At 44.3% G+C, this 14,150-nt stretch overlaps 1 protein-coding gene across 1 annotated transcript in view; it reads left to right on the top strand.

Annotated features, from left to right (window-relative positions):
* LOC115168483 (glutamate receptor 1) overlaps positions 1-14,150 on the top strand; it is a gene marked incomplete in the record, with an annotated part of 136,381 nt that overhangs the window by 79,611 nt on the left and 42,620 nt on the right. The window contains 2 exon segments of the mRNA XM_029723817.1: positions 5,311-5,517; positions 7,696-8,144. Of these exon segments, the coding sequence (XP_029579677.1) occupies positions 5,311-5,517; positions 7,696-8,144 (656 nt within the window).

Raw genomic sequence — 14,150 nt, 5'->3', positions numbered from 1 at the left:
ATCACGGGCATTAATATGGAGTTGGTCCCTCTTTGCTGCTATAAGAACCTCCACTCTTCTGGGAAGGCTTTCCACTAGATGATGGAATATTGCTTGCTTCCATTCAGCCATAAGAGCATGAGTGAGGTTGGGCACTGATGTTGGGCTATTAGGCCTGGCTCGCAGTCGGCGTTCCAATTAATCCCACAGGTGTTTGATGGGGTTGAGGTCAGGGCTCTGTGCAGGTCAGTCAAGTTCTTCCACACCGATCTCGACAAACCATTTCTGCATGGACCTCGCTTTGTGCACAGGACATTGTCATGCTGTAACAGGAAAGGGCCTTCCCTAAACTGTTGCCACAAAGTTGGAAGCACAGAATTGTCTAGAAAGTCATTGTATACTGCACCATTAAGATTTCCCTTCATTGGAACTAAGGGGCCTAGCCAAACCATGAAAAACAGCCCCAGACCATTATTCCTCCTCTACCAAACTTTACAGTTGGCACTATGCATTGGGGCAGGTAGCGTTCTACTGGCATCCGCCAAACCCTGATTCGTCCATTGGACTGCCAGATGGCGAAGTGTGATTCATCACTCCAGAGAACTCCAGCATTTCCACTGCTCCAGAGTCCAATGGTGGCGAGCTTTACACCACTCCAGCCAATGCTTGGCATTGCGCATGGTGATCTTAGGCTTGTGTGCGGCTGCTCAGAGATGGAAACCCATTTCATGATGCACCCGACGAACAGTTATTGTGCTGACGTTGCTTCCAGAGGCAGTTGGAACTCGGTAGTGATTTTTATGCACTACGTGCTTCAGCCCTCGGCTATCCTGTTCTGTGAGCTTGTGTGGCCTACCACTTTGCGGCTGAGCCATTGTTGCTCCTAGACGTTTCCACTTCACAATAACAGCACACAATAACAACACAAATGTGACAAACTGACTTGTTGGAAAGGTGGCATCCTATGACTGTGCTACGTTGAAAGTCACTGAGCTCTTCAGTAAGTCCATCCTACTGCCAATGTTTGTCTATGGAGATCGCATGGCTGTCTGCTCGATTTTATACACCTGTCAGCAATGGGTGAGGCTGAAATAAGCAAATCCACTAATTTGAAGGGGTGTCCACATACTTTTGTATATATAGTGTATTTCTGATTATAAAAACCATGGCTACATTATCTGTACTTCCCTATCAAATGAACTGATCTCACTCTCTTTAGAATAGGGTAGGAATCCCTGTGGTAGTAATCCCATTGACTCACTAGACAGTCAACTAGTGCGCTCTCCAAACTCGCAATTTCAGAGCGCTTTTGTTTCCACATTCTAAATGTTTGTTAATGTTTCCCCTTGATAAACTAGCCTACATTTCTGTTAAATCTATATTCCACGTGAATTTACAATAATCACCCGTGTTAAATTTCATTCCTTAACTTTTATTGCAGTATTGTAGAAATGTTGTTTCATTTTGGTACAATATTGTTGCATTTCACTTACCATTTCCAATCCTGTGAGTGGGCACAATGTTTCAAGTCCACATACACATTTGCAAGACTCATGAGGTAGAAGATCATTCTATAAAACTACTAATATACGATTTAATTCATAATTTTGGATTATGCATTTTACATTGAATATCAGTTAAGGGCCTAAAATAATACAAATTCCTGTTTTGGGGCTATTTTGTCAGATTAATCTTGCTTATTGTGAGGGGAGGCTGACGAGAGCCTGATACCCCGACCTGAGTCTGAATAGGCAGATTTGCCTGCTCCAAGCCATTTTCTTGAAGAAGTTATTTACATTTTAGTCATTTAGCAGATGCTCTTATCCAGGACGACTTACAGTAGTGAATGCATACATTTCATGCATTTTTTTATTTTATTTTATTTGTACTGGCCCCCCGTGGGAATCGAACCCACAACCCTGGCATTGCATACACCATGCTGGCATTGCAAACACCATGCTCTACCAACTGAGCCACAGGGAAGACAGTTATTTTGATACATTTGTAAACATACACTTTTTATAATTTTGGATATATTGTCAATAACGTTTGGACCACCATCGTCAACTGTGGACCTAAATAAAAGCACAACTTGTGCACGTGATTCTGCTGCCTCCTTCAACATGTCTTCCCTTACGACTGCTATAAGGATCCTGTATTACAACCCCTAGACTCTCTGTCATCACAATTCATTCTATCAGGTTTGAAGGTAAGACCCAGATGAAGACTGTCAGAGTAAAAATGTTTATTACAGCAACAGGGCAGGCAAACGACAGGCCAAGGCAGGCAGGGGTCAATAATCAGTGTAGTGGGGGAAAGGTACAGGACGGCAGGCAGGATCAGGGTCGGGTCAGGCAGAGGTCGGTAATCCAGAGGTGGGGCAAAGGTACAGGACGGCAGGCAGGCTCAGGGGCAGGCAAAGTGGTCCGGCAGGCAGGCTCAGAGACGGGATAGACCGGGGTCAAAACCAGGAGGGCGAGAAAAAGAGACTGGGGAGAAGTAGGAGCTAAGACGAAAAACGCTGGTTGACTTGACAAACAAGATGAACTGGCAACAGACAAACAGAGAACACAGGTATAAATACAAAGGGGATAATGGGGAAGATGGGCGACACCTGGAGGGGGTTAGAGACAATCACATAGACAGGTGAAACAGATCAGGGTGTGGCACATCCTGTCTGTAGGTTAACAGGAATGCACTACATTAGATCATGTTCCACATCATCACACTCTCTGGTACTAACCTGTATCAATCCGTCCTATATTTAAGCAATAAGGCCTGAGGGGGTGTGGTATATGGCCAATATACCACGGCTAAGGGCTGTTCTAAACATGACGCAACGTGGAGTGTCTGGATACAGCCCTTAGCCGTGGCATAGTGGCAATATACCACAAACCCCTGAAGTGCCATATTGCTATTATAAACTTGTTACCAAAGTAATTAGTAGGGCTGATCTCAATTAGTTAACTGGTCGATTGTTTGGTGCACGTTTTTTGTTGTCGAGCAGTCGCAATATATATATATAAAAAAAATATTGCACACGAGACACCTGTCTTATTCGCGCCCATCTCAGTGAACTAATCCATAGCGGAGGCCGAGGCTGATCCATAGCGGAGGCCGAGGACTGATCCATAGCGGAGGCTGAGACTGATCCATAGCGGAGGCCGAGTCTGATCCATAGCGGAGGCCGAGGACTGATCCATAGCGGAGGCCGAGGACTGATCCATAGCGGAGGCCGAGGACTGATCCATAGCGGAGGCCGAGGACTGATCCATAGCGGAGGCCGAGACTGATCCATAGCGGAGGCCGAGGACTGATCCATAGCGGAGGCCGAGGACTGATCCATAGCGGAGGCTGCAGGGATGGCTCAGTCCAAGAAGAAGGGGTGTGGCTGCACAATGCACATCTCTCTCCAGAATGCGCTCTCTCACGCTAATTTGTGCACATTAATTGTTTCATAACTTCATTGTGTGAATTGTTTGCCTTGATTCTTAGTGTCTATCAATTCCCCATTACATATATCACCAGCGTAGCCTACATTTACTATTAATTCCTATCATTTTTAATCCACAATGTTTGTTTGGTTATGGTTATTTCTGTTAATGCATTCAATATATTATTATTCTAGTCTTTTAACATTCTCATTGTCAGAGTGGACACGTTGTTTGCAGAGCCCACAACCGATGCTACATTTGTGAGAAACAAGTTTGTTTTATTTCATTCCATTTAAGTTTTTTCAATTAGTCATTGTCTTTTATTTGGAGCGCTTCTGTCAATGTTGTGTAAGGATACGCATCTGATTACGAAGTAGACCTATAGGCTACCTGGCCTGTACGCAAATGTAGGCATATAAACGTGCCCATTTGGGGAACTGATAGTATTTCTGATTGGCTTAATGCACCACCACTAATGAGCTGTGGAGCTTCTCAATGTAATGTTTTCTTCACCTCAAACAGCAAGCAAACAACGTCTGTTCCATCCACTGAGAATGACAATAGTTCCTCATTGTATTTGAAAATCTTTCCAGCTCTCTCCCTTTCGATAACCACTCAGCGTGAAAGGGAAAAATGTCATGCTCTAATCCAGTGGAAACGTCATAAAATAGGTCTACCTGATGAGCTCTTATTCCTCGCGTAAAACAGCCTCCAGCTGTGTCTGTCCCGACCTCACTGGAGCAGGAAACTGAGGGCCCTGAATATTTTACATAATGTTGCAAGTTTGCTAAAGCGAGCCTTGGGTGGGTCCAAGTGATACAGTGTTTGAATTTCGGTGCAGACAGGCCATGCTTAGCAAATGTAATTTATAGGATATTTATTTTTATCAGGATATTTTCTACCTGCAGGCTGCAATGTTTTTATTTGTTGCCTTTCTAGGCAATTGTTACATAGTTGACAATGGCAATATAAGTTACTTTTTAGGTTTTTATCATTTTTATTTAGATTTGGATAGAATTTTGATGAACAACATGACAATGATTTTGACATACGAAGGCGTTATTATAAATTAAATGAAACTGTTCCACGAAAACTTGCATATGAAAACCATAACTGGCATGCAGATCGGTAGAAAGGGTAAGATAAATTGGCGTTGCACAACTTCAGGAGAGTAATGGCAGAATCTGCGAAAGCCAGCAGGAGCGGAAGGAGGATGGTCGTTCAGGTTTTTTTCTCTTCTGGATATCTTGATCTCTGGCTCCCTCTTGAGTAATGTGTGTCTTATTTCATCAAACAGACAAGCATATATTTGATTTTATTAAAACACAAAGGGTGTGTCTATATACGGAAAAATACACATTTAAACATTTTGACCAATCACTTTCGGTAAACCAATATTTTTTTTATTCGGGGACAGCCCTAGTAATTAGAGAAGTAAAAAAAATGTTTTTGTCATACTACTGGTACTATATATGGTCTGATATACCACAGCTTTTAGCCAATCAGCATTCAGGGCTCGAACCACCCGGTTTATAATTACCTTTAATGTGGCGGCAGGTAGCCTAGTGGTTAGAGCCTTGGGCCAGTAACCAAAAGGTTACTAGATCAAATCCCTGAGCTGACAAGGTAAAAATCTGTCCTTCTGCCCCTGAACAAGGCAATTAACCCACTGTTCCTAGGCCGTCGTTGTAAATAAGAATTTGTTCTTAACTGAATTGCGTAGTTAAATAAAAATATTGGAACTCTATCCAGGCTTGAGTTCAATTCCATTTTAATTTGAGTCAATTCAGAAAATAAACCCAATTCCCCCCAAAAAACTATTCAGTGTACTACCTAAACTGGAATATCAATGGAATTGACCCCAGCCCTGACTGCATCTGCCCTCCTTCTCCTACAGGAATCCCCATACGTGATGCTGAAGAAGAACCATGATCAGCTGTCAGGGAACGATAAGTACGAGGGTTACATCGTGGAGCTAGCGGCTGAGATCGCCAAGCACGTTGGCTACCACTACAAACTGAAGGTGGTGTCAGATGGTAAATATGGAGCCAGAGACTCCGAGACCAAGATGTGGAACGGCATGGTTGGAGAGCTGGTGTATGGGGTGAGTGCTCATAAGTTGGTTATTAGAGCTTAGGGTTAGTAAGTGCTCATAACATTCATGGAGGTGGGTAACATTCATATTTGTCAGATTCTATTTTTATGACGATGACAACGCACAATTTTTCTTTTGCCACTTTAATGTTCTCTATGATACCATCTGCAAAACATATTAGATCTATTAGATATTTTTAAAGAAATATTCTTTTTTTCACAGGAAATTAGTTTCCAACAATCAACAATTTATATAACTTAGGATACAGTGGACACACTCTCTCTCTCTCTCTCTCTCTCTCTCTCTCTCTCTCTCTCTCTCTCTCTCTCTCTCTCTCTCTCTCTCTCTCTCTCTCTCTCTCTCTCTCTCTCTCCTCTCTCTCTCTCTCTCTCTCTCTCTCTCTCTCTCTCTCTCTCTCTCCCTGGTAGAGAGAGAAGGTGACGGGGAGGTTACGTTTATTTATCGTAACTGAAGAACAACTGGAAATGTTCTGTCCCATCTCTGCGCCTGCAATCTGCCCACAGACACACACACAATTTCCATTGGAAATGGATTTGTAACAAAGAGGACCCATTTCACACCATGGCACTGATCTCTGCTGTTAAAGGGGTCTTTGTGAGGGGCCTCTGTATGTGTACAGCCTCATGCTGTATATACACTGAGTACACCAAGCATTAGGAACACCTTCCTAATATTGAGATCCACAGGGATGCTGGCCCATGTTGACTCCACTGCTTCCCACAGTTGTATCAAGTTGGCTGGATGTCCTTTCGGTGGTGGACCATTCTTGATACACACAGGAAACTGTTGAGTGTGAAAACAGCAGTGTTGCAGTTCTTGACTCTAACCGGTGATCCTAACACCTACTGCCATACCCCGTTCAAAGGCACTTCAATATGTTATCTTGCCCATTCACCCTCTGAATGGCACACATACACAATTAATCTCAATTGTGTCCAGGCTTAAAAATCCTTCTTTAGCCTGTCTTCTCCCTTTCATCGACACTGATTGAAGTGGATTTAACAAGTGACATCAATAAGGGATCATGGCTCTTACCTGGATTCACCTGGTCAGTCTGTCATGGAAAGAGCAGGTTGTAATGCTTTGTACACTCAGTGTATAATGCCAATGTACAGTATTTTCTCTCCTTCTTTGTCCTCCTCCAGCACACATACAGCACTGGACAGTATCTAGCTCTATTTCCGGATGTAGAAAAAATGTTTTTATTTGCAGATGTATGATCTTTTGATCATTTGATCACTCCTTTGTTGTTGATAATTTTCCTGCATGGCAGGAAATGCAAACTTGTAGTGTATTTAAGGTTTATAAAGGATTCTAAAGTTTGTAATTTCCACTTTAAAATGTCAGACTTGATTTGTCCGAAAGAAAAATGTACCTACAAAAAACAAATATATTATAATCCACATAATAATTCACATTTCCTGTTGCTGCAGGATTATTTTCCTGCTGTAGCAAACTGGCTCTAATTATGATCATGCATCTGTATACACCTTGGTATACCCTATTGTTTTGAATATTTTCTCTGCTTGAGTGTAGCTCAGGGTCAAGGTGACAACACAACTCAAATATTTCTTGCTAACATATCTCTCTTTCTCTCCCTACCTCTCTAACATGTCTCTCTTTCTCTCCCTACCTCTCTAACACGTCTCTCTTTCTCTCCCTACCTCTCTAACACGTCTCCCTCCCTCCATCACTCCCTACCTCTCTAACGCATTGTTCTTTCCATCTCCCTCCCTCCCTTCCTAACATGTCTCTCTTTCCCTCTCCCTCCCTCCCTCCCTCCTTCCCTCCCACCCTCCCTCCCTACCTCTCTAACATGTCTCTCTTTCCCTCCCTCCCTGCCTCCCTCCCTCTCTATCTTGTCTCTTTCCATCTCCCTCCCTCCCTCCCTCCCTCCCTAACATGTCTCTCTTTCCCTCTCCCTCCCTCCCTCCTTCCCTCCCACCCTCTCTCCCTACCTCTCTAACATGTCTCTCTTTCCCTCCCTCCCTCCCTATCTTGTCTCTCTTTCCCTCTCCCTCCCTACCTCTCTTGCATCCCTCCTTCCCTCTCCCTCCCTACCTCTCTTGCATCCCTCCTTCCCTCTCTACCTCTTTGTCGCCATCCCTCCGTTCCCTCACTTTCTCTATGCTTATGTTCCTCCCCCTTACCCCTTCTCTCCTCCAGAAAGCAGACGTGGCGGTAGCCCCGCTGACCATCACCCTGGTCCGAGAAGAGGTGATCGACTTCTCCAAGCCCTTCATGTCTCTGGGTATCTCCATCATGATCAAGAAGCCCACCAAGTCTAAACCAGGTGTCTTCTCCTTCCTGGACCCGCTGGCCTATGAGATCTGGATGTGTATCGTGTTCGCCTACATCGGTGTGAGCGTGGTCCTGTTCCTGGTGAGCCGCTTCAGCCCTTACGAGTGGCATGCAGAGGACTATGAGGAGGGGGCCGACCCCCAGACCCCTACCCAGCCGACGGGGTCCGGTGCTGGGTTACAGTCGGGGCAGAGTCCTGGTCAGCCAGGCCAGAACCAGCAGAATCAGGAACAGACCAACGAGTTTGGCATCTTCAACTCTCTCTGGTTCTCCCTGGGAGCCTTCATGCAGCAGGGATGTGACATCTCACCCAGGTAGGAAACCCACTTAGAAATACAATGGGTAGATCTGATGTAGAAATACAATGGGTAGATCTGATGTAGAAAAACAATGGGGCGCTCACAGTGATTTGACTAGTGCGGATAAAATGCCAGGGCTGAATTAGTGTCCCAGTCTGCCCCTGCAAGCTCCAGTCTATTATTGTATTGGTTCTCCCCAATTTAGTAGGGTTTTCTTGGTACTACTTTTACATGTTGTCTTAAAGAACTTTTAGATTACAAGGAGTGAGATAAAACAGTGAGACTGACAGAGCATCATCCCAGAGAGTTGACAGGGTGGCCATAGTACTGTGCTACTGTTGAAAAGGTTGTTTATGTTTTGTGATAAACACTCTTCCCTGTGATTGTTTGTCAACTTTTAGGGTTTGTTATTGTTGTTGTGTAATAGTTAAAAAAGCAAATGTGTTTTATATTTAACCCTCATTTAAACCAGGAAGCGCCGTTGACATAAAGACTCTTTTCATAGAGACGTGTGTGTGTGTGTGTGTGTGTGTGTGTGCGTGCGTGCGTGCGTGCGTGTCTGTCCCAATATACTCCCCACCCAGGGAGGCCCTCTGTCTGTCAGTCAGTCAGATAAAACAGGACTAAAGAAGTTCTTTCATGATCAATGTCTTCACAGAACACTTTACACTAAGTCAGCTGTCATTGAATACTTAACACCAGTCCCAAACAGAGACGGTTCCATAGTCCTACTCTTTCAGTTACACTAATTGTACGTTACACATTTACAGTGGGACAGAAGTGGTACTAAAATACTTCAAAACTAGACAACCAAAAACGATGAACTCATGAAGACGTGAAGTTATTATACACTGCCTTCAGAAATAATTCACACCCCTTGACATTGTCCACATTTAGTTGTGTTTAAAATGGATAAAATTGCGTTTTTTTTTTGTAACAGGCCTACTACACAGAATACCACATAATTGGTATTTGCCACAAAGTGGCAAAAAAAATATTCTCTAAATGTTAACAAATGAATTAAAAAGGAAAAGCTGAAATGTCTTTGAGTCAATAAGTTCAGGAGTAAAAAATTGCTTAACAAGTCATGGACTGTGTGTTTAACATGATTTTGGAATGACTACCTCTTCTCTGTAGCCCACACATACAGATAATTGTAAGGTCCCTCAGTCAATCAGTGAATTTCAAACACAGATACAATGACAACGACCAGGGAGGTTTTCCAATGCATCACAATGAAGGGCACCTGTTGGTAGATGGGGTGGAGGGGGCAGACATTAAATATACATTTTGAGCATTGTGAAATGATTAATTACATTGGATGGTGTATCAATACAACCAGTCACTACAAAGATACTGGCGTCCTTCATAACTCAGTTTCCGCAGAGGGAGGAAACCGCTCATGGATTTCATCATGAGGCCAATGCTGACTTTAAAACAGTTACATGGCTGTGATAGGTGAAAACTCAGGATGGATCAACAACATTGTAGTTACTCCACAACACTAACATAATTGACTGAGTGAAAAGATCTATCACGTTTCAAGGTAAGACCCAGATGCAGACAACGTTGAATTAACAACATGTTCTACTCATTAGGCCTTGTTAATAAAGCAAGCATGTATGCTTTCATTTGATTGAAATAATACAACTGGAGAGTTTTTCAGGATAAAAAATTAACAGAATGGAGCTAAGCAACAGCAAAATCCAAGATGAAAACCTGGTTCAGTCTGCTTTCCTCCAGACACTGGGAGATGAATTCACCTTTCAGCAGGACAATAACCTAAAACACAAGGCCAAATCTACACTGGAGTTCCTTACCAAGAAGGCAGTGAATGTTCCTGTTTTGACTTAAATCTGCCTGAATATCTATTGCAGGACATAAAAATTGTGTTCTAGCAAGGAAGAATTTTTAAAAGAATAATGGGCAAGTATTGCACAATCCGGGTGTGAAAAGCTCTTAGAGACTACCTCAGAAAGACTCACAGCTGTAATCACTGTCAAAGTTGATTCTAACATTGACTCAGGGGGTTGAATACTTATCTAATCAAGAAATATTATTTTTATTTTTCATAAATCTTTTACAAATGTTATAATTTTTCCTTAGAGTATTCTGTGTAGATCGTTGACAAAAAAAAAGACAATTTTATCCATTTTGAACCCACTTTGTAACACAACATTTTGAAAAAGTCAAGGGATGTGAATACTTTCTGAAGGCACTGTAGTGCTCTTTATTAATATAGCTAGGTCTCAGATCTGTTAGCTTTATGTAACGGTCGTCATACATCATGGACCAAGGCGCAGCGGGTTGAGTGCTCATCTTAACTTTAATAGAAAATGTAACAAACAAAACAAGAAAACGATCGAACGAACAGTGTTGCAGGCTAACACACAGCAGTACCACAACAACTTCCCACAAAGAGACAGGTGAAAACAGGCTACCTAAGTATGACTCTCAATCAGCAACAACGATGTACAGCTGTTCCTGATTTAGAGCCATACCAGGCCAACAAAGAAATACACAACATAGACAGAACATAGAAATACAAAATAAAGAACATAACCCAAAAACCACGGAATACTCTAACCAAACACCCCTCTACATAAACACATATACTAACAAACCCCGAACCACATAAAACAGATTCCCCCCCAAAGCTGCAGACCCCGGATGCACCTCACACAAAAAATAAACACAAAAATAAACCCCCCAAACTAAAGGGAGGGAAGGGAGGGTGGCTGCCGTCACGGACGGTTCCCGTGCTACACCCTCCCTCCCTAATCCTCCTACTGTGGAGGTGGCTCAGGCTCTGGCCTTAGTCCCCCACCTAACCTGTCCACCCCCGCTGAATACTTCTGGCTGAGGCACGTCGCTGTAGACCTCGGGCTGAAGCACTTCGCTGTAGACCTTGGGCAGAAGGGCGATTCTGGGAGCTCCGGACTGTAGGGCGACTCTGGGAGCTCTGGACTGTAGGGCGACTTTGGGAGCTCTGGACTGTAGGGCGACTCTGGCTGCGCCGATTCCGGACTGTAGGCCGACTCACTCGGTTCCGGACTGTAGGCCGACTCACTCGGTTCCGGACTGTAGGCCGTCTCACTCGGTTCCGGACTGTAGGCCGTCTCACTCGGCTCCGGACTGTAGGCCGTCTCACTCGGCTCCGGACTGTAGGCCGTCTCACTCGGCTCCGGACTGTAGGCCGTCTCACTCGGCTCCGGACTGTAGGCCGTCTCACTCGGCTCCGGACTGTAGGCCGTCTCACTCGGCTCCGGACTGTAGGCCGTCTCACTCGGCTCCGGACTGTAGGCCGTCTCACTCGGCTCCGGACTGTAGGCCGTCTCACTCGGTTCCGGACTGTGGGCCGTCTCACTCGGTTCCGGACTGTGGGCCGTCTCTCTCGGTTCCGGACTGTGGGCCATCTCTAGACGGGGCACTGTCGCCGGACACTCTGGACGGGGCACTGTTTCCGGAAGCTCTGGACGAGGCACTATTTCCGGAAGCTCTGGACGGGGTACTGTCGTCGGAAGCTCTGGACGGGGACTGCGCACTGAAAGCCTGATGTGTGGGGCTGGTAGTGGAGGTACCAGACTGGAGACACGCACCCCAAGGCTAGTGCGAGGAGCAGGAACAGGACGAGTTGGACTGGGCGGACGCACTGGAGGCCTGGTGCGTGGGGCTGGTACTGGAGATGCCAGACTGGATACACACACCCCAAGGCTAGTGCGGGGAGCAGGAACAGGACGAGTTGGACTGGGCTGACGCACTGGAAGCCTGGTGTGTGGGGCTGGTACTGGATGTGCCAGACTGGAAACACGCACCTCAGGGCTAGTGCGAGGAGCAGGAACAGGACACACTGGGCCGTGAAGGTGCACTGGCGGTCTTGAGCGCAGTACTGGCACCACCCTTACTGGCTGGATGCCCGCTTCCCCCTGGCAAATGCGGGGCGCTGGCACCGCGCACACCGGCCTGTGAATGCTCTGCCTCGACGCCGTGCGCATCACCCCATAGCAGGGGCCTGACCAGTAACAAGCTGCCTCCGATAAGCACGGGGAGTTGGCTTGGGGCTTAACCTGTTATGGATAGGGGGCAGTATTTCACGGCTGGATAAAAAACGTACCCGATTTAATCTGATTATTACTCCTGCCCAGAAACTAGAATATGCATATAATTATTAGCTTTGGATAGAAAACACTCCAAAGTTTCTAAAACTGTTTGAATGGTGTCTGTGAGTATAACAGAACTCATTTGGCAGGCAAAAACATGAGAAGATTCTGTTCAGGAAGTACCCTGTCTGACCATTTCTTCCCCTTCTTGATTCTCTCTATCCATTACAAAGGATCTCTGCTGTTACGTGACACTTCCTACGGCTTCCATGGGCCCTCAGAGCCCGGGAAAAAGCTGAATGACGTAATTCAAAGTCCTGGCTGAAACACACGAGCGCTTTTGCTAAGTGGTCTATCAGCAGACAAAGGGCTTCATGCTCGTGCACGAGTCGACCCCGTGCTGTATTTTCTTTCGGCTGTTTACCTAATTGCAGATTCCCGGTCGGAATATTATCGCTTTTTTACGAGAAAAATGGCGTAAAAATTGATTTTAAACAGCGGTTGACATGCTTCAAAGTACGGTAATGAAATATTTAGAAATCTTTTGTCACGAAATGCGCCATGCACGCGACCCTTATTTACCATTCGGATAGTGTCTAGAACGCACGAACAAAACGTCGCTGATGGAACATAACTATGGATTATTTTGGACCAAACCTACATTTGTTATTGAAGTAGAAGTCCTGGGAGTGCATTCTGACGAAGAACATCAAAGGTAATCAAACTTTTCTAATAGTAAATCTGATTTTGGTGAGTGCTAAACTTGGTGGGTGTCTAAATAGCTAGCCCTGTGATGCCGGGCTATCTACTGAGAATATTGTAAAATGTGCTTTCACCGAAAAGCTATTTTAAAATCGGACATATCGAGTGCATAGAGGAGTTCTGTATCTATAATTCTTAAAATAATTGTTATGTTTTTTGTGAACGTTTATCGTGAGTAATTTAGTAAATTCACCGGAGGTTTGCGGGGGGTATGCTACTTCTGAACGTCACATGCTAATGTAAAAAAGCTGGTTTTTGATATAAATATGAACTTGATTGAACAAAATGTGCATGCATTGTATAACATAATGTCCTAGGGTTGTCATCTGATGAAGATCATCAAAGGTTAGTGCTGCATTTAGCTGTCTTCTGGGTTTTTGTGACATTATATGCTAGCTTGAAAAATGGGTGTCTGATTATTTCTGGCTGGGTACTCTGCTGACATAATCTAATGTTTGGCTTTCGCTGTAAAGCCTTTTTGAAATCGGACAGTGTGGTTATTATTACGTTAAACTTACACTCTGAAGTTTCTAAAACTTATTGAATGGTGTCTGTGAGTATAACAGAACTCATATGGCAGGCAAAAAACCTGAGAAAAATTGAATCAGGAAGTGGGAGAAATTAGAAATGTCGTTTTTCTTTTGAATCCCTTGAAAAACTACAGTGACATAGGATTTACGTTGCACCTCCTAATTCTTCCATTGGCTGTCAACAATCTTTAGGAACTGGTTTCATCCATCACCTGTTACCGGGCAGAAAATTATGGCTCAGTCAATCACTGGCCAGTCTGAGGACAGGTGTCTTATGACGCGGGTGCACGTGACTTGGTTGTTTTTTATTTTTCTTCTGGGATGAATACCTATTGCCCGGTTGTAAAATTATTGCAATTTTACGTTAAAAATACCCTAAAGGATTGATTGTAAACATCGTTTGATGTGTTTCTACAAATGGTAATAGACCTTGAACATTTTGTCTATGGAATTGCGTCCACGCCACATGGCATTGTAAAGTGTTCTGGATGGGTCAACAAAACAGACGTATTTGGACATAAATGATGGACTTTGCAGAACAAATGAACATTTCTTGTGGAAGTGGGTGCCCATCCGAGTGCATTCCACCGAAGATCAGCAAAGGTAAGTAAATATTTCGAACATATTTT

Source organism: Salmo trutta, chromosome 3 (genome assembly GCF_901001165.1).
Source record: "Salmo trutta chromosome 3, fSalTru1.1, whole genome shotgun sequence".
Taxonomy (NCBI): Eukaryota; Metazoa; Chordata; class Actinopteri; order Salmoniformes; family Salmonidae; genus Salmo; species Salmo trutta.
The sequence above is the reverse complement of the archived record's forward strand: the minus strand, read 5'-3'. Positions and strand labels throughout refer to the sequence as shown.